The following is a 25,509-nucleotide window of genomic DNA, read 5'->3' on the forward strand; positions in this document are numbered from 1 at the left end:
ATTAGAGTTATTCCCATTCTGAACAAAGTTAAAAAACAGAACAAATATCAGCATCTTTATGAAAGACCAAGAGTTAATAATAAGATGAAACCCTAAACAGATTGCCATGTTTATCTAATCTGACAACACAACTATATATTACTCCATAAAGCATGACACATTAACACCAAAAAGAAAATTCACTTTAACTGCTTAGAGCATGTAAAATTTTGGCCTTTAAATTTTACCTTCAGGTTAATTTAAACTGTAAATACCATAAGCCAAGTGCTGGGAAAACAAAGCATTAACTATCAGAGTTCAGCAACGGACCAAAGGTAAGGTCTTTCAGAAAAGAAATAAGGTCAGGCAATTCAGCAGATTCAAATTCCTTTAAAAACAGTTCATATTGCAGAGAAGAACCATGCACTGCTAAGCAAAAAACTCACAGGAAGCATCACAGTAGCAAATAGAATCTTACACAGCAATCACAAATTACCTGGGGAATGGTACGCTTGAAAGTACTAAATTTCCTGACAAAAGCATCCAAAATGTGACCCTACGAAAAATATGTCACTCCAAGAAACAAGCTATAACAATTCATAGATTTTACCAATCAAAAGTTGTCTCACAGAATAATCAGATTGAAACTCATACCGATAGAATCCGTGCCTCATCCATGGAATGTTGGTCAACACCTTTCTCAAAAATTGGCGCAACCTACATCCAAAAGAACACATTGCATGAATTTGTCTAAAAAGAACAATACAATATAAAATTCATAAGCTTATATAAGGCAGTAAACTATACAGTAATGTATATAACGAATAGAGTTTTTCATTCACCAGATTCAACATCAGCCGAGCACAAGTAGTATGAATACTTAGTGACAATGAAGCATCATGCATGTTTCTTGAGAACAGATAAATAATCCGTGAAAGCTGCATAACAATAATACAAGTTTGTCAGCATTGTGAAGAAGACGATGTAGATAAAACATTTGGCAGCAACTGATATAAATGAATTGTTAAACACTCATCAATCAAATGCTTGCAAAATATACAAGAAGAAAAAAAGCAATACATAAGATGAATAGGTGGCAGTCAATGGCACATCATCATAATATAGATTCAGATTCAAACAATTTACTATCACAGCACCCATCTCTATAGTTTAGACTGCAACAACACTCGAAAGGCAAATTGGACTTACCAGTCCTATTGTTTTGGAACTCTTCTAGAGATTTACTTTAAACATCTTTCTGATTTACTGAGTGAAAGGAAAAGAATTTTAAATCTTTAAACATGACAAAAATCAAATTGCAAGATAATAGATCAGAGCCGCATTTATCATAGACTTGTCACACATCTTCATTTTCCAACTAAATTGAATTGGAGGTTTGGGCCAAAAATATGTATTATTCAAAGTTTATATGTTCTTTGAAAAGAGAAGACCACTATATTCATCAATTTTTTTTAATGGTACAAAATCATATACTTTTCAATGAAAATTAATCTTGTGAATCAAAAACAAATTCTTAATTGATGATGATCAATTAGAACAAGAAATATGCACCACCAATATGATGATGATATATTAGAAACCACATAACAGCAGCTGAATATTATCTAACTTACGGAACCAAAAAGTAAGCCATATACCATGTAATCAAAGCAATTCCTTCTCTGGAATGTAAAACAGAGGCAGTGAGTAGATTTGGAAGAACAAAATTAAGAGAGCATGTTTACCGTAATAAAAACCTGAATTCACATGTTTTAAAAGAGATTTATGATGACTGCATCACACCAAGAACCAAGGACAAAACAACCACACATGCCAGTGACATTAATGACAATAGTCCAAAAACATTTTAAAGGCATCAGAAAAAAAAAAAAATAAACACCCAACACCACTACATTAAGTTGAAATTGAAGCCTCAGTTACGAAATAATAGGAAAGCAGAATTAATGCCAACTAAGAAATTAAAACAGAAGCCCACAATTAGCCTTCAAACATCTTATTAAAGCAACACCTGTGATAACGTGAGGTCCCCCCGAACATGGTGAACAATCTCTGCCAGTAGACTATAAGCCAGTGGCCATAATGTCTCAAAACATGTGTGCCCCGTTCCAACAAGAACCCTGGAATGCATGATTAACAAATGAAAAAGTAAGTGGCGTCTATCAAAAATGAATACACCAGGAAACAATTATTGAATATATGCAACAGACAAAACCTTAGAGATTCACATCCAGAAAACAGAAACTCTTTTGCAATAATAATTCCTCTTAATAAAATAATAAAATTTTAGTATGATGGTGATAGAGGCCTAATTACCAAGGTTTATTTCCGCAGGCCCAAGAAAAACAAAGAGGAAGCAGACCCAGAAAAGGAAGGAAGGATGAAACTCTCAGCTGGGGATTCAAGAATTAACAAGATGGAGGGCAATCTGGGGATTACAGAAACTGATCTGAAGCAGAGTGATCCTGGCCATTCAGTTGAAACACTTGGCAGCTTATGAGTGGGCAGAAGGCAGAATTCGGTTAAGGAAATTCATCCTTTTATATGGCAGCAGAAAAAGGAGTAAGGCAGTTTTTGTTTTGTTAGAATGATGTACTGAAGTATGTCAAAGAAGAAGGAGGGGTCTGGCTCTCGAATTCCAGAATTAGCAGTGTCTATTTACTTTGTTTTGTTCATGTCCATTTCCTTTTAGTTTTATTGTTCTGTTTCATTGCTCTAAGTTTAGTTGAGAAGCACTTGGTGTAAACATTTGCCTTGATGAATGAATGAATGGGATGGACTGCATTTTCTATTGACTGGATTGAATCTATTTTTATTTGATTGAGTACAAATTATACAGAATGAATGCTACATGTTGAGGCCATGAAAATTACAGGTTCCATTTCTTTCCATTTATTTGCCAAGAGGAATTAAAACTGGAGCAGGAGAGATTTTGGCCTGAACAGGTACGCAACAAACGTGGTATCAGAGCCGTTGGAGCTGGGTTATGGTCAAAACCAGAATGGAAGGGAAAGTGAAAGATTTAGAAGAAAACCTTAAGAACCTAATGGAGAAAGTAGCCATCACGGATGAAAGATTCATGAAAGCTGAACATCACACAGCTTCCCAATTTGATAAGCTGGACGAAAACTTACATGAGATAAGGCAGTTATTGTTTAAAGACATGAAAGGTAAGGAGGGCGAAACAATAGCAACATCACCCACCGTCATCCAAGAACCACCACAGTATTCCCCGGAGAGGGTACCAAATGGAGGAAACTTTGGGTTTCAACAACCGATACCCCACCACAGCAACCTCCATACCCACACAACAACAATGTAGCATTTGGAGAATCGTCCAGAAATCAGCGACCACCACATTATGCTGCTACCGAGACGACGAATCGTCGTGACCAGTATCACCGAAAATTGGAGATACCTCTGTTCAGTGGAGTGGACTTTTGGGGGTGGGTAGCCAAGGTCGAGTGCTATTTCCAGATGAACAGCATGGACGAACGGGAGCGTTTGGCGGCAGTGATATTTTGCTTGGAAGGAGAGGCGTTGAGTTGGTTTCAGTTTAGGGAGCTTTGGTGGCCATTCCGAGAGTGGAGAGAGTTAAAGAAGGAGCTACTCCTTCGGTTTGGATCGTCCCAACACCGGTCGCCGCATGAACAGATCATATTACACAGGCAAACGGGAACGGTGGCTCAGTACACTATTATTTCATGTGCACTACTCCAACTAACAAGAGCACTATTATTTTGAATTGATGAGATGCTTTTTGTGCAAAGTACCCCAGTAAATATGTCATGCAAAGATGAAATCTCAGGACTAACAAGTATTTAAGATTTAGTAGTTTCAAACTCAGAAAGAAGACCAGCTAGCAATTTCAAACACAAGATTATAGGGTTCTGAATAGCCAGCGTTGTCTGAGTATGATTATGCCGACAGTGAGCACTCACGCGTATCGGAAATGGAGATCGAGTAAGGATGTTGCAAAAGAAACTTGTAGCGCATGTGAGTCAAGTGTTGGACTTGACGTGACCAGATTCTGGGAAACGACCTATCGTCTAGATGCGCTCCTTCCTAGGCTAGTGGTGAGATGGAATAATCACTCTACAAAGGTGACCTACGAATTTGCTCACTAGGGTATGAAGAAATTTCCAGATTTGCACATTAGGGAACACCGAACTCTGATAGCATAAACAAAATTGGAAAGAAGGATATTTCATTCATATTTAAATTGTTACAGAGATACATGTATATATACAAATTAGGAATCCTAGATTAGGAAAGATGAATAATTGATTCCCATAATCAAATCCTACTATAATTAAGCCGTATATAGTAATATACATATTTATAGATTTTTTAACACATGTCAAACTGAAAAACTATAATTTGGTCCAATTTGTATTATGATATGAATCTATTAAAATCATTTACTTCTATATATATAAAATTAATTGAATTATAGTTTTCTAGAACTTAATATAAACTTATAATATAAATATGAAAAAAAAAAGTTGTACACCTAATTATTTGTTGAAAAATTTTGTCAAATATAGTTACATATATGTATTTTAAAAAAATACAATGTATGGTTTAGTTTAGTTCGGTTTGAAAATCGTTTAAATCACAACCAAAACTAAAAACTATTTTTCAAAAATTTATTAACCCAAACAAAACTATTTTACAAACCAAACCAAACTATAATTTTTAAATGATTCGGTTCAGTTTTACAGTTTGAATCGAATTATACACACGCCTAGTTCTTGGTACACATTGGAGTATCTATAGAGAGATGTGCTTGTACTTAAGGATATTTTGGGATATTTAGATTGTCTTACTACGGCTTGCTGACCTCCCCTTAAGCATCTCCATTGAAGAGATAAAGATTCATCCCCTACAAATTATGAATGACGGGGAAAGAAAGGCTTTACTATGATTCAAGCTCAGAAAGAATTATCACTAAAAAAAATAGTATGACAAATATGGATGGAAATTCCATTTACAATCACTAAGTAGGTCAAGCTTTGGAACATCTCGAGGCATAGCTCCTTGCTATAGAAGCAATGCTTGAATGGCATGATTTCCAAACTCACTAATAATAGCAATGGTTCAAGAAAAATAAACAACTTAGTGATGACATAAATTACCATAAAAGTATCACCTAAGCACAATTGATCTAGATGTTTAACACACAATATATCATTATCTAATTACACTGCACCTTATATGCAAATTTTAGTCCACCGAATAGAATGGCCATAAAAAATAAGATAACTCACCTTAACTTGTGCACCTTTAAGCTCAATGAAGTGCGACTTCAAATGTGAAGGAACCTTCTCAGGACCCGGAACAGATATAGCAGTGACCATTGAAGGCAACAGGTGAGGAATATTGGTTTAAACAAGACGACTATACAACTGAAACAAGAACATGACTACAAGTGGACTCTCTGTTATTATCTTGAAAGACCTGCTACTTGGATTAAGCTGGACAGTCCCAGTGTACCCAGTACCGGCAATCCCTTGGTCAGAAGAAGTGGAAGTATTAACAGGCTTTACATCCGCTACACCAGTTGCTCCATTCTCAAAGAAGTGGCTAACTGTTAATCTAAAATTCCAGTAGATTTTGCATACAAAATCTAAGAATGGCTGAACTTCATTTTCCAATGTAGGCCTGAAATTCCGGAGCAGATCAAATAAAATACGAATACAAATTAATCCATTTTCCTCATTATCCGTGGTTAATATTTGCATTGCAACCTTCAAGAGATCCTGAACAAAAGGACGAAGAACTTCACCGTGTGGAAGCCGGTTGAGGATTTCCACAACAATGTTTCTGAGCCTGTGTTCAGGATTGTCTTGGAACTGAGGTTTCGTAATTAGGATTGTCTTGGTTGCTGGGTAAACTGTGAGTGAGTATACAAGTATTCACTTTAAGCTGAAAGCTGATTCCTAAAATTAGGGTTTAGGGGAGGCAAGGTGTTTTTCAAGAGGGAAACTTCACCAGATATGCCATCTGGAGAAGCCTGTTAGCGGGCGAAAGAATTGCAGCGAATTACTGTCTGCACTCTGCTAGGCTATAATATTTGTTACGAGAGAAATTAGAATATGAATTATGGAAGAAAAAAAAAAATCCTTTTTACTTACTTGCGTCTACTACGGGTGAATTCGGATCAAACCGAGCTCAAACACAAGTAAACTTGACATCAACTCGATAACTGTTCATTCAAGCTAGAGCCACAGCTTGAGCTCATCGAGCATAATGAAAAGGCAACTCGTATTCGAGCTTGTTGGCTCGCGAGCTATTCGTGAGCCTTTCATGAGTCTGGCTCGGAATACGTAATGAGCCGCGCTATTCGCGAGCCTTTAACGAGGTATTATATGAGTTCAAATTGTGGCAGTTTAACATTTGTTCAGAAGAAAGCAACTTTTGATTCAGTTCTTCGACATCTCACTTAGGTATGTTGAAATCTCATATCCTCTCTCCTAAAAAAATAACTAATACCCTATATGTATTGTTTATACCAGTGAATTTAATTATAGACTGTTGTATTGTGCAATTTTTTAGTTTTAAAAAAAAGGAATCTGATATAACCCAGGGTTTGGGAGGCACTTACCTATATTCTGTAGAATCCATTTATATTTTTTATTGTTCCTTTGAGTTCTACATCTTTAAAGTTTGATTACTAGTAAATATTTTTATATATACTTCATGACCTTAGACATACACTGTTTTATATATACACTGCTTTACCTCAAAATCCATTATTTATTCGAAAGAGAATAGAAATTTATAGATAGTTTTAAAAAATGGTTCAATCAGTCATCTGAATTTTTATTTTCTCATCTTGTGTATCAAATGCCTAATCTTGATGTCCATTGCTTCCTATATTTTTTTTATGTTTCCTATGTTATTATTAAAAATTCTTAGACATAACATAATCTACAAATCAAGACAACCAAATAAGGAAAAGATAAAAAGAAAGAATATATCTAAGATTATCATGTCATTTGACAATTCAAACCTAATTTAAATTAAATAATCTACAAATCAAGATACAAACAAAGAATATATCCAAGATCATCATGTCATTCAACAATTCAAACAAATCAAAACGAACTTTGAATCAATAACCTAAACATTTTTAATATTTAATAATGGAAGTTTTTTCCACCCTCAAAGTAAAATAATAGCATTTCAAAATTATATCAATAACCTGATGAAGTTCATTTACTTCAAGGAAGCCTTAAGGATTTACCCTAATAAGCCCAATATAGTATCACTCTTGTCTTGTCTCATTTTACTTGCTTTACTTTTTTACCTTTGTTTTGTTTGAATAGACAAAAAATGTTTGTCTAACTAACAATATAGGTGCAAAAAAGTTCATAAATGTTATTAAACCCAATCAGATTCTATTAAGATAAAAAAACAATATCACATACACCCTCAAAGTTACTCAACTATTAAACATTATAAAGACAATAACAATTAAAAATTAAATATTATTAAACATTATGTTACCTTATATCTTTATTTATCTGGCAAGATAAGCTCAGCAATCTCGTTTTCACCTTTCATCTTCAAGAAATTAAAAATAAATGAAAACTATTAATCATACTACTAACAATTAAATAAAAAATCAATTTAAAAATCATGCAGTTATGATAAGTAATTGACTACCTAATCTTGTTTCTTACTATTATAACGCGTTTTTATCCAATCGGCTCCACACATAAGCTATTGACTGTTTCTAACGATAGAAATGACCTATACGTGTCAATCACTTTACTACCTGTACTAAATGCACTCTTTGAAGCCACTGTTGTAATAAGAATTACTAAGATATCGACTGTCATTTATGAAAGTACTTTATACTTATATTGATTATCCCTCCACTAGTGAAACACATTAAAGTCGTTTGAGTTGACATCATCAGGTATCTCAACACTACGTTCTTCCATATACATTTCTAACTCAGACTTTATGGTTTCTTTTGAGTATGTTTTCTCTTTATAATCCTTCAAATGCAGCAAACTATATCCAAGACTATAATGTTTACTCTCTGAATATCAAGAGCTTGATGATTTACCTATAAATTAAATGTTAAAACTTATGATATGTTATAAAGTTTCATTTAATGACAATAATCTAATGTATCTTATGTATTTGATGGTGCTTGTTGGGTCCTTAGCTAATATTGTGAATGTGCAAATACAGTTAATGAATTTCCTGATAATAACATGTCAACGTATTCTTTGTATAATTTTTCTAACATTCTTTTGATATTCTCTATCTCCACAAGGACACTTTATTCACCATATAAAACGGGAAATGCCAAAGTAATCATAAAAAACTTTATCCTGAAATCATCACAAGTCAAACTAATTAGTTAGAAACATGTTCTTTATATACATATATATTATAAGAAACTCAATCAATTGTAAATTAATTACCAAGGATCCATGATGTTAGCAATCGCCATAAGAAAATTTGCGCTCTACTTGATAAACCCTAATGCAATCAACTTTTACTTATTTCCTTCCAACTTTTTCATAAAGAGGTTGTAGAACATGACAAAAATTAATGAAGTCAAGGTGTTCAACTATATTAAATGGCAATTCAGATATCATAACCAAATGAGCTAAGACCTCTCGAACTTGAAACACCAACACCATAATCATTGCATTAGTTAATAAAATTAATTTCATAGTAACAATAAACGTTATTAATTGAACTTAAACTGACCTTGGGATGCTCATAATTCGTTTTTGTTTTCACCACAATTAGAGTAGGTACCCTTAAGGTTGAACGCTCAAAACCCAAGATAGTTTGTCCTCCTACGACTAAATCCTTCCCTATCGCTTTCTTCCTTTCAACACATTGACCCATATGTTATGTCAAATGGGGAGTAGCCTTGGTCTTTTATAATTTCATCTTTTTCTTACAATATTTGCATACTATATATGTACCATTTCCAATAGTAACAAACATATCTTTTAGAAAATACTTCCAAACAGTTGATGTTTTCCTCCTCTTATTAGATGGAAAAACAGAATGTAGTGCTTCTATTTGTCTTTCAGTACATTTAGTTGTTTCGGTTTCTTCACTTGAAGCTGAGACATCAAAATCTCCTATTATAGCCAAATCAATATCCACATCATCAATTCCAACCATTTCAATAGGTATAGGTGCTTCAATTTGCATCGATTTTCTCTTAATAGATGCACATACAGAATGAGCAATCGTGCTAGCAGTAGATGCTTACAATGAAGCTCGACTTGTTCCAGATGGTTCCACTCTTCTTGACGTCATATTTTATATCATGATCACATTTAAACGATTAGTTGTAAATGTAACTAAAATAAATAAAATATATATAAAATATAGAAATTACAACAATGAAGGAAAAATAGTAAAAGTATAACTTGGACAGTTAAAGGAAAAATAGTAAAACAAAGAGTTTTATTAGGTATTTTTAACTATTATCATTATTTTTAAATCAAAAAGTATTTTCATGTCAGTTTTCTATCTTTGATCCCTTTGACTCTATCCATGCCTAAGACCTAACATACAAGTCAATGGTTGAGATTCTTTTTCTTCCCTTATATTACTTTACTAATCAATGAACTAAACTCAGTCTTCTCAACCTTGAATTGAATATTTTAGATTTCAAATTGATATTAAACTAACTCTTATTTGAATTAGACCCCAAGGGTTTCACTAGTTTGATTTTTCTATCATGTGAAAAATTTATACTAACTTGAAACTAAATAATGAAGTGTTATAATAATTACTTGATACAATGATTATAGGTCTAATCATTATCCAAAGGTTTACAAATTTGACAAAATCAAACAAGATTACAAGAAATTTAAAAAAAAAATCAAACCTTTTTATTTAACCCCATCATTATCCTAGTATTACCCTATATGATAAAATTTGATCGAATTTCTAATCATTAAAAACAAAAAAAACCCTCTTATCTAAACAATACAATTTCTTGTAACTGTAACAATTTCTGTTTTAAATTCTTTATTGTTCTCAGATGTTTTTGTTTGGACTTTGTTAGGTACCTGATGTCGAATATCTGGTAAGCGGCTCGGGTTGGCTTTGATGTGGTATTCGGCTGTCACAACAATCAGACTATAGTGGATACGAGAGTAATGTAACCGTGAATGTTGCATGAAATAGTGTAGTGAACAATAGACAAATTGATGTTTCAGAATGTTTCCTTAATATTGAGATAAAATAGCAGCCAACGAAATCACGAGTGCTCTGTTTCTCTTACAACCAGTTTAACAATAAAGATAGAAAATCAAGAAACTAAATACTAAAGAAACTCAAGCTCTGGACTGAAGGAACTCCAGCTCAGGCCTCCATCACCAGCATTTGAGAGGCTGGGTCTCTCCCTTACTGCGTATTCTTCTATTTTCTTCCTTCTCCCCTTTTCTTTCTTTCCCACGGTTATTATACCCACCTCCTTCTTGCAGTGCCTCCTCCATTCTTATGATGTCACCTCATCTATGAATACCCCTGTGGTCCCCTCTGTTAGTTGTGGGCCTGTTGTGCATAATGTTAGCATATGGCTTTTTGTTGCATGTTCCTTTACCTTACTGCCATGTGTCTTAAGAGACATTTTCTTCCTTTGATTTTTCTTCCTGCAAGAGTGATATATGAGTTCTAACAGACTTTCTTGCCTTATGTACTAGTTATGAATTTTATGCATACAAACCTATTCTGTCAATATCTAAATTTTCTATGCTCAGTTACATATTTTTGTTTGTTGGGGGAATTCAAAAATGTATGTTATCTATTCTATAATCATGATTATAGAATATATCTTTAGGCTAAAAAAAAAAAGAATATATTTTTAGGTGAATCTAAAAAAAGTCTTCTTAAATGATGTATCATGGAAGATTTAATCAAGAGTTAGGATCCTCTTCATAATACTAATGCCTCCAAGGGAGAAGAAAAATCAGTTTTCACTTGTATATTCTGTTTGATATACAGAACGCATTGTTTCATTTTTTTCAAAATAAATGGAATCATGCAATGGATTGTAATGATAATTTTAATGCATTTTCTTTCTTTTGTACCTGTAAAACTACTCTTCTATTCAGTTTGAATCACTAAATTTATATGCTCATATTAATTAGGATAAGACTCAATTTCTTCTTTCAATTGGCGATCTCCTGGGACAGAATATTGAACCTGTGATTCTAGATGAAAATTTTATGTGTGACTTTTCATCCTATATTTCAGAATATTGATACAATTGAAAACTAGATGCAAGACAAAATAGATCGAAAAACTGGAAAAACTAAGCACATCACCAACAAAAAAAAAATTGAATCAAACCAATTTCAAAATGCAAAGGTATAAAACGAAATCCACCATGGCAAGCCAACAACACAAATAAGGAAGTTTGATAAAACCCTTAATTCAGAAACCCTAATTTCAAAGTTAGGATTCAATCAATTTAAGGCAAAAATTAACAAATTAAAAGTGAAAAAATGGAAAAACACAAACCTGAAATATATTTGTGTCATCGACATCGTCGTCATCGTCAAACCTCTCGTCGTCGAAATCCTGATCACTGGACAAATCTTTTATTGGCACATGAGAACACTTGAATTAAACCGTTTCACCCTGAGAAATCTTTGTCAATGGATGGAGAAAATAGGCCAGAACTTAAGATCGAGGAGGGTTGTACTTTGGAACTAGAACTAGAGAGCGACTGTACATACTTAGAGGAGAGATCCGTAACTGAAACAAAAACAAATGAAGAAAGCAATTAAATTTCATTCACTTTTCATTCAACCAAAAACGACACCGTTTTTGGTTAAATATGACTCGGCTTACGAGTGAAGTCAAGCTACTCTGCTCATGTGCCGAATCGAGCTGCTCGACTCACGAGCCTAGTCGAGCTGTTTGGCTTACAGTTCAGACTTGGGCTCGAGCTCGATTTTCTTGAATACTACAGCATGGGCTCAGGCTCGGGTTCGGGTTCGTTAATACTTAAAACAACTTTTTTTTTGGGCCAACTAAATTTTCCACCCAAGGTTTAATATAAGGGTGGATTCAAATCGAGCCTGAGCTCGAGCTACAGTGTTCAAGGAAACCGAGCTCAAGCCTGAGTCTGAACTGTAAGCCGAGCAGTTCAACTAGGCTCGCGAGCCAAGTCTTATTTAACCAAAAGCGGTGTCGTTTTTGGTTAAATGAAAAGTGAATGAAATTTAATTGCTTCATTCACTTGTTTTTGTTTTTGTTTTTGTTTTAGTCGCGCATCTCTCCTCCAAGTATGTGCAACTGCTCTCCAGTTCCAGTTCCAAAGTACAACCTTCCTCAATCTTAAGTTCCAACCTATTTTCTCGGTCCATCGACAGGGATTTCTCAGGGTGAAACGGTTCAATTCAAGTGTTCTCACGTGCCAATAAAAGATTTGTCCAGTGATCGAGATTTCGACGTTGAGAGGTTTGACGATGACGACAATGTCGACGACACAAATATATTTCAGGTTTGTGTTTTTCCATTTTTTTTCACTTTTAATTTGTTAATTTTTGCCTTAAATTGATTAAACCCTAACTTTGGAATTATGGTTTCTGAATTGAGGGTTTTATCAAACTTCTTTATTTGTGTTGTTGGCTTGCTATGGTGGATTTCGTTTTATGCCTTTGCATTTTGAAATTGGTTTGATTCAATTTTTTTTTGTTGGTGATGTGCTTAGTTTTTTCAGGTTTTCAATCTATTTTGTCTTGCATCTAATTGTCAATTATATCAATATTCTGAAATATAAGTTGAGAGGTCATACATAAAATTTTTATCTGGAATCACAGATCCAATATTCTGTCTCAGGAGATCACCAATTGAAAGAAGAAATTGAGTTTTATCTTAATTAATATGAGCATGTAAATTTAGTGACTCAAACTGAATAGAAGAGTAGTTTTACAGATACAAAAGAAAGAAAATGCATTAAAATTATCATCACAATCCATTGTATGATTTCATTCATTTTGAAAAAAATGAAACAATGTGTTCTGTCGATCAAACAGAATATACAAGTGAAAACTGATTTTTCTTCTCCCTTGGAGGCATTAGTATTATGAAGATGATCCCAACTCTTGATTAAATCTTCCATGATACATCATTTAAGAAGACTTTTTTTATATTCACCTAAAGATATATTCTTTTTTTTTTTTGCCTAAAGATATATTTTATAATCATGATTGTAGAATAGATAACATACATTTCCGAATTCCCTCAACAAACAAAAATATGTAACTGAGCATAGAAAATTTAGATATTGACAGAATAAGTCTATATGCGTAAAATTCATAACTAGTACACAAGGCAAAGAAAGTCCAAACAAAACCATCTGAGAGCAATAAGGAACTTAAAACAGAAATTGTTATAATTACAAGAAATTGTATTGTTTAGATAAGAGTATTTTTTTTTTGTTTTTAATGATTGGGAATCTGATCAAATTTTATCATAGAGGGTAATACTGGGGTAGTGATGGGGTTAAATAAAAAGGTTTGATTTTTTTTTTTAAATTTCTTGGAATCTTGTTCAATTTTGTCAAATTTGTAAATCTTTGGATAATGATTGTTCCTATAATCATTGTATCAAGTAACTATTATAACACTTCATTATTTACTTCCAAGTTAATTAGTATAAATTTTTCACATGATAGAAAAATCATGCTAGTGAAACCCTTAGAGTCTAATTCAAATAAGAGTTTCTTTAATATCAATTTGAAATCTAAAATATTCAATTCAAGGCCGAGAAGACTGAGTTTAGTTCATTGATTAGTAAAGTAATATAAGGGAAGAAAAAAAATCTGAAGCATTGACTTGTATGTTAGGTTTTAGGCATGGATGGAGTCAAAGGGATCAAAGATAGAAAACTGATATGAAAATACTTTTTGATTTAAAAATAATGATAATAGTTAAAAATACCTGATAGGACTTTTTGTTTTATTATTTTTCTTTTAACTGTCCAAGTTATATTTTTACTATTTTTCCTTCGTTGTTGTAATTTCTATATTCTATATATATTTTAATTACATTTACAACGAACCGTTTAAATGTGATTGTAATGTAGAATATGAGGTCAAGAAGAGTAGAACCATATAGAGCAAGTCGAGTTTCATCGCAAGCATCTACTGCTAACACGATGACTCCTTCTGTATGTGCATCCATTAAGAGAAAATCAGTACAAATTGAAGTACCTATACTTTCTTAAATGGTTGGAGTTGATAATGTTGATATTGATTTGGCTACAATAGGAGATTTTGATGTCTCAACTTCAAGTAAAGAAGTCGAAGCAACTAAATGTACTAAAAGACAAACAGAAGCACCACATTCTATTATTTCATCTAATAAAAGGAGGAAAACATCAATTTTTTTGGAGTATTTTTCAAAAGATATGTTTGTTATTATTGGAGATGCTACATATGCGGTATGCAAGTACTGCCAGAAAAGATGAAATTGCAAAAGACCAAGGCTACTCCCCATTTGACACCACATATGGGTCAATGTGTTGAAAGGAAGAAAGCAATGGGGAAAGACTTAGTCGTGGGGGTACAAACTATCTTAAGTTTTGAGCGTTCACCCTTAGGGTTACCTACTCCAACTGTGGTGAAAACAAAGACGAATTATGAGCATCCCAAGGTTATTTTGAGTTCAATTAAGAACGTTTATTGTTACTATGAAATTGTTATGAAATTAATTGTATTAACTAATGCAATGATTATGGTGTTGGTGTTTCAGATTCAAGAGGTCTTAACTCACTTGGTTATGATATCTGAATTGTCGTTTAATATAGTTAAGCACCCCAACTTCATTAATTTTTGTCACGTTCTGCAACCTCTTTATGAAAAAGTTAGAAGGAAACAAGTAAAAGTTGATTGTATTAGGGCTTATCAAGCAAAGCATGAATTTACTTATGGCGATTGCTAGCATCATAGATCTCAGGTAATTAATTTACAATTGATTGGGTTTATTATAATATATATGTATATAAAGAACATGTTTCTAACTAATTAGTTTGGCTTATGATGATTTCAGGATAAAGTTTCTTAGAATTACTTTGACATTTTCCATTTTATATGGTAAAGAAAATGCCCCTGTGGAGATAGAATATATCAAAAGAATGTTAGAAAAATTATACAAAGAAAACGTTGACATGTTATCATCAAAAAATTCATCAACTGTATTTGCACATTCACAACATCAGCTAAGGACCCAACAAGCACCATCAAATACATTAGGTACATTAGATTATTGTCATTAAATGAAACTTTATAACATATCATAGGTTTTAACATTTAATTTGTAGGTAAATCATCAAGCTTTCGATATTCAGAGAGTAGACATTATGGTCCTAAATATAGTTGGCTATATTTAAAGGATCATAAAGAGAAAACATACTCAGAAGAAACCATGAAGTCTGAGTTAGAAATGTATCTGGAAGAACATAGTGTTGAGATATCTGATGATGTCAACTCAGGCGACTTTAATGTGCTTCACTGGTGGAGGGACAATCAATATAAGTATAAAGTACTTTTATAAATGACAGTCGATATCTTAGCAATTCCTATTACAACAGTGGCTTCGGAGAGTGCATTTAGTGCAGATAGTAAAGTGATTGACAAGTATAGGTCATCTCTATCGTCAGAAACAATCAATATATTTATGTGTGGAGCCGGTTGGATGAGAACGCGTTATAATAGTAAGAAACAAGATGAGGTAGTCAATTACTTATCACAACTGTATGATCTTTAAATTGATTTTTCATTTAATTGTTGACAATATGATTAATAACTTTCATTCATTTTTAATTTCTTGAAGATGGAAGGTGAAAACGAGATTGCTGAGCTTATCTTGCTAGATAAATAAAGATATAAGGTAACATATTGTTTAATAGTATTTAATTCTTAATTGTTGTTGTCTTTATAATGTTTAATAGTTGAGTAACTTTATGGATGTATGTGACCTTTTTTTATCTTAATAAAATCTGGTTGGATTTAATAACATTTATGAACTTTTTTACACCTATATTGTTAGTTAGACAAACACTTTTTGTCTATTCAAACAGAGCAAAGATAAAAAAATAACGCAAGTAAAAGAAGACAAGACAAGAGTGATACTATATTGGGTTTATTAGGGGAAACCCTTAACGCTTCCTTGAAGTAAATGACCCCCATCAGATTATTGATATAATTTTGAAATGCTATTATTATACTTTAACGGTGGAGAAAACTTTCATTTTTAAATATTAAAAATGTTTAGATTATTGATTCAAAATTTGTTTTGATTTGTTTGAATTGTTGAATGGTATGATAATCTTGAATATATTTTTATTTGTATCTTTTTCTTATTTGGTTGTCTTGATTTGTAGATTATTTAATTTAAATCGGGTTTAAAATGTTTGAATTGTCGAATGGCATGATGATCTTGGATATATTTTTTCTTTGTATCTTTTCCTTATTTGGTTGTCTTGATTTGTAGATTATGTTATGTCTAAGAATTCTTTAATAATAACATAGGAAACATAAAGAAAAATATGGGAAGCAGTGGACATCAAGATTAGGCATTTGATACACAAGATGAGAAAATTAAAATTCAGATGACTGATTGAACCATTTTTCAAAACTATTTATAAATTTCTATTCTCTTTTGAATAAATAATGGATTTTGAGGTAAAACAGTGTACATATAAAATAGTGTATGCCTGGGGTCATGAAGTATATATAAAACTATTTACTAGTAATCAAACTTTGAAGATGTAGAACTCAAAGGAAAAGCAAAAACTATGAATGGATTCTGCAAAATACAAGTAGGTGCCTCCCAAACCCTTGGCTACATCAAATTCCTTTTTTTTTAAACCAAAATATTGCACAATACAACAGTGAATAATTGAATTCACCGGGGTAAACAATACATATGGGGTATTAGTTCTTTTTTTAGGAGAGAGGATATGAGATTTCAAAATACCCAAGTGAGATGTCAAAGAACTAAACCAAAAGTTGCTTTCTTCTGAACAAATGCTAAACTGCCACAATTTGAACTCATATAATATCTCCAGATCACTGCTGCATCAGGTCTAAAAATTAATAAAAATAGAAGTAAATGTGTCTGGGTGTGAGCATGATATAGAGTAAGAACTTCAATGGTTATAGTAGATTTGACAAAAAAAAAAGGAAACTCACCTTAAGAGTTCCCATATTTTTCTTTATGCTTCATATGCTTTAGTGTGAACTTGAAGATTATTGCTTAAGATTAAGTCCCATATAGTTTTGAGTTTTCGGATTTTTAGTCCACTGATTACCATATTGTGATATCATTCAAAAGTGAGTTTGACTTCTTGATTTAGAGATGATGCAGGATCTAATAAACTGAAAATGTTGTTGTCTTCCCCAAGGGTGCTTACTAAAGATTTGTGAGATCAAAACTCCGGGACAAAAAACATAAATGTTAGCAGCTATAGATCTCTTGTAGTCATTGATGGAGGGGAATTTGTTAGAAGCAGCCCAAATTTTATACTAAACCACAATTGACAAACAAGAATGGAAGTTACAGGGATTGATTATCTGCTGAATTAGTTTTGTGTTTCTTTCTGAAAATATTTAAAATATATAAATAAATTGATTTACAAACAATGAAAATGCATTAAGTGATGTTTAAACGAAAATAACATTTTGAAACTGTGATCTTGTGAACTTTAAGCTTTTAGGCTCAGCTCGTTAAGCATAATCGAGTCTAGCTCAATAGCTCAGATCATTAAACATATTCGATCTCAACTTGTTAAAGGCTCGCGAATAGCTCGACTAGTTACGTATTCAGAGCCAGACTCATGAAATGCTCACAAATAACTCGTGAGCCAATGAGCTCGAATACGAGTTGCCTTTTCATTACACTCAACGAGCTCGAGCCGTGGTTCGAGCTCGAATGAACAGTTATCGAGCTAATATTGAGTTTGCTGTGTTTGAGCTTGACTCGGCTCAAATCTACCCCTACCAAGAATCATGGCAAACACTTCTTGGAACAATGTTTTTGTTAGATGCAATATGAATAGCTTCTAACACCTTTTAAACTCTTGAGCCATCAATTACCTATTGAAGGAAAGTTTAGGGAGGTGAATAGTAACATGCAAGATGTAAACTAGCATTTGGGAGGAGTTGAAGAGGGGATGGAAACTATAAAGGACTACCTACATGAACTAAAGGAACTCTTGGTGGTTAAAGAAGAAGTCAGACCATCTGACAAAGGGAATGCACCGATGGAACCTCAACCACCACTTACACCCATGTCTCCAATAGTTGAGGAATCTGAGCAAATCGCAGATGAAAGGGAGTGGAAAGATGAAGTTGCTAAAAATGCAAGGATTGCTCGATAGGAAGTGATACATCGACATCTAGAGTTGTCAATGTTTATAGGGAAGGACTCGATGGGATGGATATTCCAAGTGAAACAATATTTCTCTGTTAACCGCATTATAGAACATGAAAAACTCGTTGATGCCACAATATGTATGGATAGCAAAACACTTCGATGGTTTCAGTGGAATGAGTCACAATAACCCTTTGTCTACTAAACAAAATTGAAAAGAGAAATGTTATGTTAATTTGAGCCAGTATTAGAAGGATCCTTGTACAAAGACCTTATGGTGTCAAGGCAAACAGGATCTGTGGAGGATTTTCATAATGAATTCGAATCTCTATCGATGTCATTATCAGAAGCTTTAGAGGAGGTTTTGATGTCAGCATTCATAAACAAACTTAAGATAGAGGTAAGGGTGGAGGTCAAGTTATTCAGACTAAAGACGTTGAAAGAAGTCATGCTTAGAGCTCAAGAGATTATAGAGAAGAATGCAGTAATCGACTCTGACCAGACACATTATACCCACCAAAATCAGAGGATCCAATACCCTACCTAAACCAACCACATACAAGCCACATCCTTACCTGGCCTAACAGTCCATTGATCCATTTCCATAGCGTAATCACATAGCCCCATTGTGCATTCAAGCCAACCCAACAACAGACCTAACCTTCTTTACCATAACTTGGCCCAATCAAACCCAACCCTCCCATAATCTAAATACCCAGACCCATCGCCTTTCCACCCTTATACGCTTAGCCTCACCTTCGACAAACCAACCTAATAGCTCAAGTACCACCATTTCATAGCCACGCTGGGACAAAAATTTTAGACACTTTTTAGATGAGAAATTTCGATCAAAGCTTAAGAAAGGATTATGCTTCGGCTGTGATGAGAGGTATTTCCTAAGGCACAAATGTCGCCACCGCTAATTGAGAGTGATGATAGTTTCTGAGGAGCCAAAGGAGGAAGAAGGAGAAATTGAAGGCTTAGAAGAAGACACAGAGGAGAGGAAAATGGAAGTATCTCTTAATGCTAGCTCCATCGTCAGATTAAATACTTCGAAGACCATGAAGTTCACAATTTTAGTAAAAGGGAAGAGTGTTATTATTCTGTTAAATAGTAGAGCAACATACAATTTCATCTCTAAAATGTTGGCAGAGGAATTGAAGCTACCTATTTCTCTAGCGTGTTTTGTCATAACCTTGAGGGATGAGAGGAAAATCCATAGGAAGGGGCATTACGACTAGGTCAAATTAAAATTTCAAGGCATCTCGATAGTCCAAATTTTTTTTCCATTCAAACTAAATAGCATAGATGTTATATTGGGCATGGATTAGCTCTGCAAATTAGGAGAAAGTCAAAATTAATTGGAAGTTACAAACGATAAAATTTAACTGGTAAGGTAAGAAAGCTTTAGTGCAAGATAAAACCTCTTTTTTCCGCTTGGAATCATCTCTAAAAACAGTCATATGCACAGCTACGAATGGAGGGGAAGGATTTTGGCTGAAGTATTGTGGGATGGTGCAAACTAAAGACACTATAATTTCCAACACTGAAGGTCAAACTAAAAAAATTATTAGAAGAGGATCAACCATTATTTTGTGAACCTACAAAGCTTTTTTTGAAACATATTTAAGAGCACACCATCTGATTGTTGTCATCCGCTCAACCTCTTAACTTGTTGTCATATCATTATCCACATTTTCAAAAAAATAAGATTAAAAAGATCATGAGAGCAATATTGGTAGTGGGAGTTATGACAACAAAATAAGATTAAAAAGAAATAATAATTGTGCCATTTAGCTATTAGTGAGGAAGAAAGATGGTGGATGGAGGTTTTGCATGGACTATCACTCACTGAATTGAATCACAATACCAGATAAATTTTTGATACTCATTATAAATGAGTTACTCGATAAGTTAGCAAAAGTAATGGTGTTCAATAAATTTGATCTCAAGTCTAGGTATCACCAAATTCGTGTAAGGAAAGAAGATGTCGAGAAGATCACCTACGGCCACTATGAATTTTTAGTGATGTCGTTCGAGCTATCCAACACTCTAGCGACTTTCCAAAGGTTGATAAATGAGATTTTTTTACCATATTTGAAGCAATTTTTCCTTGTTTTATTCAATGTCATTTTAGTATATAGTAAGCAATTTGATGAACATTCGATACACACTAGAATCATCTTAAAGCCGCTAAAGGATCACCACTTGGTTGTGAATATTAAAAATTGTGCTTTTGGGTAGCAACATATGAAATATTTGGGTCACATTGTATCTTCAGATAGGGTTGAGACGAATTTGAAAAAAATACGAGCAGTGATATTAGCCTATACCACGAGATTTGAGGGAGTTGAGGGGATTCTTGGGTTTGACAAAATATCATCGGAGATTTGTAAAAAGATACAGAAAAAATAGTCGAACCACTCACCGACTTCTCAAGAAAAATATCTTTGTTTGGAACAATGAGGCCATATCGACCTTAGAAAAATTAAAACAGGCCATGACTACCATTCCAATCCTTGCGATGTTTGACTTCTCAAAAGAATTTATAGTTGAGATGGACGCTTCAGGAAAGGGTCTAGACGTTGTATTAATGCAAGAAGGAAGACCGATCACTTACATTAGTAAGGCTTTTTCAATTTGAACTCAAGGGAAATCAGTGTATAAACAAGAGTTAATGGCAGTCATGATGACGTTTCAAAAAAGAAGGTATTACCTCCTTAGAAGACACTTTAAAGTAAGGACAGATCAGCGAAGCTTACAATACCTCACAAATCAAAAAGTCATCAGTAATGACTAACAAAAATGGGTGATGAAAATGTTGGGATACAATTTGAGATACAATATAAACCGGGGTGTGAAATTGGAGCCGCAAACATATTATTGCATCATCCAAAAGCAGACAAAAAGCTGAGAGTTGTTACAACAATTCAATTAGAAGGGTTGGATGTGACTAATTGGGAAGTTACTGAGGACCCATGACTGCAAGGAATAATGTAGGAGTTGCTAAGAAATTCCAAGTCACATGCTAGGTATCAGTTGAAACGTGGTAGGTTATTTTACAAAAGTAGGATGGTGTTGTCCAAAAATTCTGTTTTCATCCCTCAGTTTCTCTCTGAATTTCATGCATCCCTTTGTGGTGTTCATTCGGGTTATTTTTGAACTTATAAGCGCATTGTTGCCATGTTGTTTTGGAAGGGAATAAAGGTCGATATAAAAAGATATGTGATAGAGTATGAGACATGTCAAACAATGAAGTATGAAACAACCAATTCTGTTGGGTTACTATAGCCCCTTTCAATACTGACTAGCGTATGGAAGGATATATCTATAGACTTCATATTTGGGTTATCGAAGGTAGCCAACGTAAACATCATTTTGGTAGTGGTTGATAGATTGATGAAGTACAACCACTTTGTAGCTTTTCAACATCCATTCACGGTGAAGGAATGGCTCAAAAATTCATCTAAGAGGTTGTAAGATTTCATGGTTTTCCATGCTTTATTGTTTCAGATAAGGACCGGGTGTTTCTAAGCTAATTTTGAGGGAAGTTATTCAAGGCTACGGGGATTTCATTGAAATTCAGCTCGACCTATCATCCTCAATTCGACGACCAAACAGAAGTGGTAAATTGTAGTTTAGAAACTTATTTACAGTGTTTTTGTTTCAAGCAGCCAAGGTAGTGGCCTAAATGACTTTCATAGGCGAAGTTTTGGTTTAATACATCTTACAACAACTCTTTAGGGACTCCTTTCAAAGCACTCTATGGAAAGGATCTTGTCATGTTAATGCAAGGGGTGGAAGAAACATCAAAGCTAGAAGAAGTCAATATGATAATTAAGGACAGAAACATCATCCTAGACAAGCTCAAGGACAACCTTCGTAAGGCTCAAAATAAAATGAAGAAATTTGCAGATCACAAAAGGAGAGAAGTGTGTCATGAAGTGAGTAATCAAGTGTTTCTCAAAATGCAACCATATCGTTATAGATCGCTAGCTACCCAACCTAATGGAAAACTCAACCCTCATTTTTATGGGCCCTTTGAAATATTGGAGAAAGTAGGGACGACCATGTATCGCCTTAGCTACCACCCATAGTCAAAATACATTCACTTTTTCAGGTTTTACAGCTCAAAAAACAAGTAAAACCTGCAGTGGTTAGTTAACTAATTCAGGAATGCATGGTTTGAAGATGGAGAGCTGGAGCTTCGACCTTCAAAAATACTAGAACACAGATACTTCTGTCAAGGTGATCTGAAAATTCTAATTAGATGCAAACCCGAACTAAACTGAAAACTTTCCTAATGTTCTGTAAGAAAGGTGATACAATCACAATAAGGGAGTAGACAATTTCTAATAGTTACATGACAAAGGCCCCTATTAAAATCCCAAACTATTATTCCTAATTTAAGCACAAACAGAAAAGGTATTTATATGGATAGACTCAGACAAATCAAGGATTGAGGCATCCTATTTGACTATTGGAGAGGTCAGAAACCTCCCACAATCAACCCTAAGGCCACCCACAGGTTGCCCAAAATTCCCAAATTTTTCTTCCCCTCCTTTTGTTAACCCTAACTCTCCCTTTATACAATAAAACCTAAACTATAAGATAGGTGTCCCCCCGTCCTAACAGACCATTTTCTGCAGTTAGAAAGAGCGCCAATGATCTGGATATTAGATTTGAAATTCAACTAAGGCCAGCGACAAAGAGTTCACTAATTTTATTGTTTCTTCTGGTACAAAAATTTATACTAACACCATCAGTTTTACTGAAAAGAGAATGGCATATTATCAGATGCCAAGTTATCCTACAACTGTTTGAACTTGTAGTGAAAGATGTGAAGCAAATGCAGGTACAAAGTAACAATACCCTGTCAATTATCAAGCAAAGTGAGAGTAGAACACACCTGATAGCCATATGATATGATAGATGTCCACCATGAGGAAGATCAAGTGCCATGATCCTTCGTGGGGTTTTAACAATGCAGTGTAGACTTGAAAATTAGCGGCAGAACCAGAGACGGACTGCACATTCACTGCAATAACAGAGCATAATAAATATGGGAAAACAATAACACAACAACAAATTACAGAACTCATCTCATTAAAGATTCTGTTCCTAATTATGCCATTAAGTCACCTCTCTCTGACATCAAATCATATTCTTTAAAATGCAAAAGTGATTTAAACTCATAGATCTATAGCGGACTCATAATTTGCAAATGGTCATAAGTCTGGTCCCAAAAAAATATCAAGTGAGATTTTCATATTGCCATGCCCATGCTGGCATGGTTAGCAAATCAATCAGAATCCTGAGTTTAAAAATGACAAAAGAACAGATATTGGCCACAATTTTCCTGCTTTACATAAATTTACCTCCCCACTTTGTGGGATCCAACCGAAATGCTTCCAAAGCTCGTTTTTGGCGTAAGGATTCCGCCACATCAATATACCTGAAAATTAAAAGCTCAATCAGTTTCAGCATCCAACTAAAACAGGAAATTCAATAAGAAGATATGAAGTACTTAGCCATGTAATTTTTCAGTCAAATCAGTGGATACTAAATACCACTAGTATTACAGTTAGCAGAAGAGATAGATAACATACTCGTTTCCTCCATAGTACCGTGCACCAGGATATCCTTCACTGTACTTGTTGGTCATGACTGAACCAACAGCTTGCATAACTGATACTGAAGTGAAGTTTTCTGAAGGAATGAGTTCAAGTCCCTTCAAAAGCATACAAAACTTTTCTGGTAAGCCATAGAACTCTAAACTAGTAGAAACTTAGTAACGAAAGAAAGTTGAATGAAACCAAGCATACTTAGATACTTCAGAATATTCCACAAAACTAAAGAAATTCATCCAAAAAAAAAACTCAAGTTTAGAGTTGTAAAAGTGTTAATCCAGTATTCCAGTTGTAGCAAATATTTGTATCCCTAGAGAGAAACACAGGTAAGACTTTAGGATAGAGTTTATGAAACAAATGAACATTTGAAATATACACCTTGAATTCTAGAACGGACAGCTATTGTAACCTCATAGAAACAAACAATTTAAGCAAAGAAATGCTATGAAATTACCTTCCATTGTCTGGTTTTTTTTAGTTCGATGATGTCAGCAATCTCGGGATCAACAACCTCCAGTGGAGCGTTCAGTTGTTTTGGCCACTGTAAAGAAAACAAAATCCAAACACCATGAACAACAGCCTACTAATGAAGTTAAATAATCACAAAAAGAGAAGAAAAGAAATTATCAACTTACGGTGACACCACTTTCTCTTTCTCGTAGACAGCTTCACTTGGCAAAGATGACTGCAAAAAAAAAAAAAAAAAAGGAGCATCACAAGAAAATGAGCCAATTCTAAGTCCAAAAAGAGTATAACTTAAAAAAAATAAGAAGCGAAACCATGTAACAGAGACTGGAGCCACTGAAAAGAGGACAAATAGATTTGTTGAAAGAAGATCAAAGCCTGCGAAGCGCCATTGCCATTGCCATTTTCTTTTTGCCTTCCTGTGCTCTAAAAGCTGAATTAAGTTATTTCTTCTGTAACAAATGAAATCTGGTATGGTCATCTTTTTGGTTGTTGAAAGAGATTTTACTGAATGACTGGCACTTGCTCTTTCCTATTGATTTTGCGGATGAGAGGCATAGAAGTGATATCGATGAAACAACTAGCCAATGATGGAGCGAACGAACTCATTTTAAGATTTAATTATCATTATTATTATGAATATTGGATTTTGATTAAGTACACGTCTTTATTATTAATTATTTTGATTTCAGTTATGATTTGTTATTACTAATAATTCAGTTTGTGAGGTAATTCAGTAAATAATTCTTTGAGCATGAATTTAATAGTGAATTATTCTCTGTGCTTGATAAGACCTGGTAACAAGCTTTAAGGGTGGGGTGTGCGTTACAGTCAACATTCATGATTCCTCAATTCAGATCAATGGCTCAGATCCATACCACGGGGCAATGAAAGGTCACCTCAATCTAGTGTTGCTCCACGTGATTCAACTGATCAGATTGTCATCGAAAGTCGCAATTGAAGGGAAAAAACCACGACACTGTATTTCTTTTCTTCCTAACCTTGACATCGATTGGCTGTTCTAGTTAATAAGG

At 33.9% G+C, this 25,509-nt stretch overlaps 1 protein-coding gene across 8 annotated transcripts in view; it reads right to left on the minus strand.

The window, feature by feature from the left end:
* LOC123198665 (serine hydroxymethyltransferase, mitochondrial-like) overlaps nucleotides 1–25,089 on the minus strand; it is a 35,495-nt gene extending 10,406 nt beyond the window's left edge. For 4 of the 8 annotated variants that reach the window (XM_044613409.1, XM_044613408.1, XR_006498102.1 and 1 more), the window contains exons 1-9: nucleotides 24,790–25,087; nucleotides 24,646–24,695; nucleotides 24,465–24,551; nucleotides 23,990–24,111; nucleotides 23,759–23,835; nucleotides 23,290–23,418; nucleotides 2,009–2,117; nucleotides 634–696; nucleotides 476–535 (exon numbers count right to left, since the gene is read on the minus strand). In XM_044613409.1, the coding sequence (XP_044469344.1) occupies nucleotides 476–535; nucleotides 634–696; nucleotides 2,009–2,117; nucleotides 23,290–23,418; nucleotides 23,759–23,835; nucleotides 23,990–24,066 (515 nt within the window). In that variant the 5' untranslated portion in view covers nucleotides 24,067–24,111; nucleotides 24,465–24,551; nucleotides 24,646–24,695; nucleotides 24,790–25,087. Of the gene's footprint in view, nucleotides 1–475; nucleotides 536–633; nucleotides 697–821; nucleotides 918–2,008; nucleotides 2,118–23,289; nucleotides 23,419–23,758; nucleotides 23,836–23,989; nucleotides 24,112–24,464; nucleotides 24,552–24,645; nucleotides 24,696–24,789 lie in introns of those variants that run through there. The other 4 variants (XM_044613406.1, XR_006498100.1, XM_044613405.1 and 1 more) reach the window with 3 other exon arrangements.
* Between the last annotated feature and the right edge of the window lie 420 nt (nucleotides 25,090–25,509).

Source organism: Mangifera indica, chromosome 16 (genome assembly GCF_011075055.1).
Source record: "Mangifera indica cultivar Alphonso chromosome 16, CATAS_Mindica_2.1, whole genome shotgun sequence".
In the NCBI taxonomy this organism is placed as follows: Eukaryota; Viridiplantae; Streptophyta; class Magnoliopsida; order Sapindales; family Anacardiaceae; genus Mangifera; species Mangifera indica.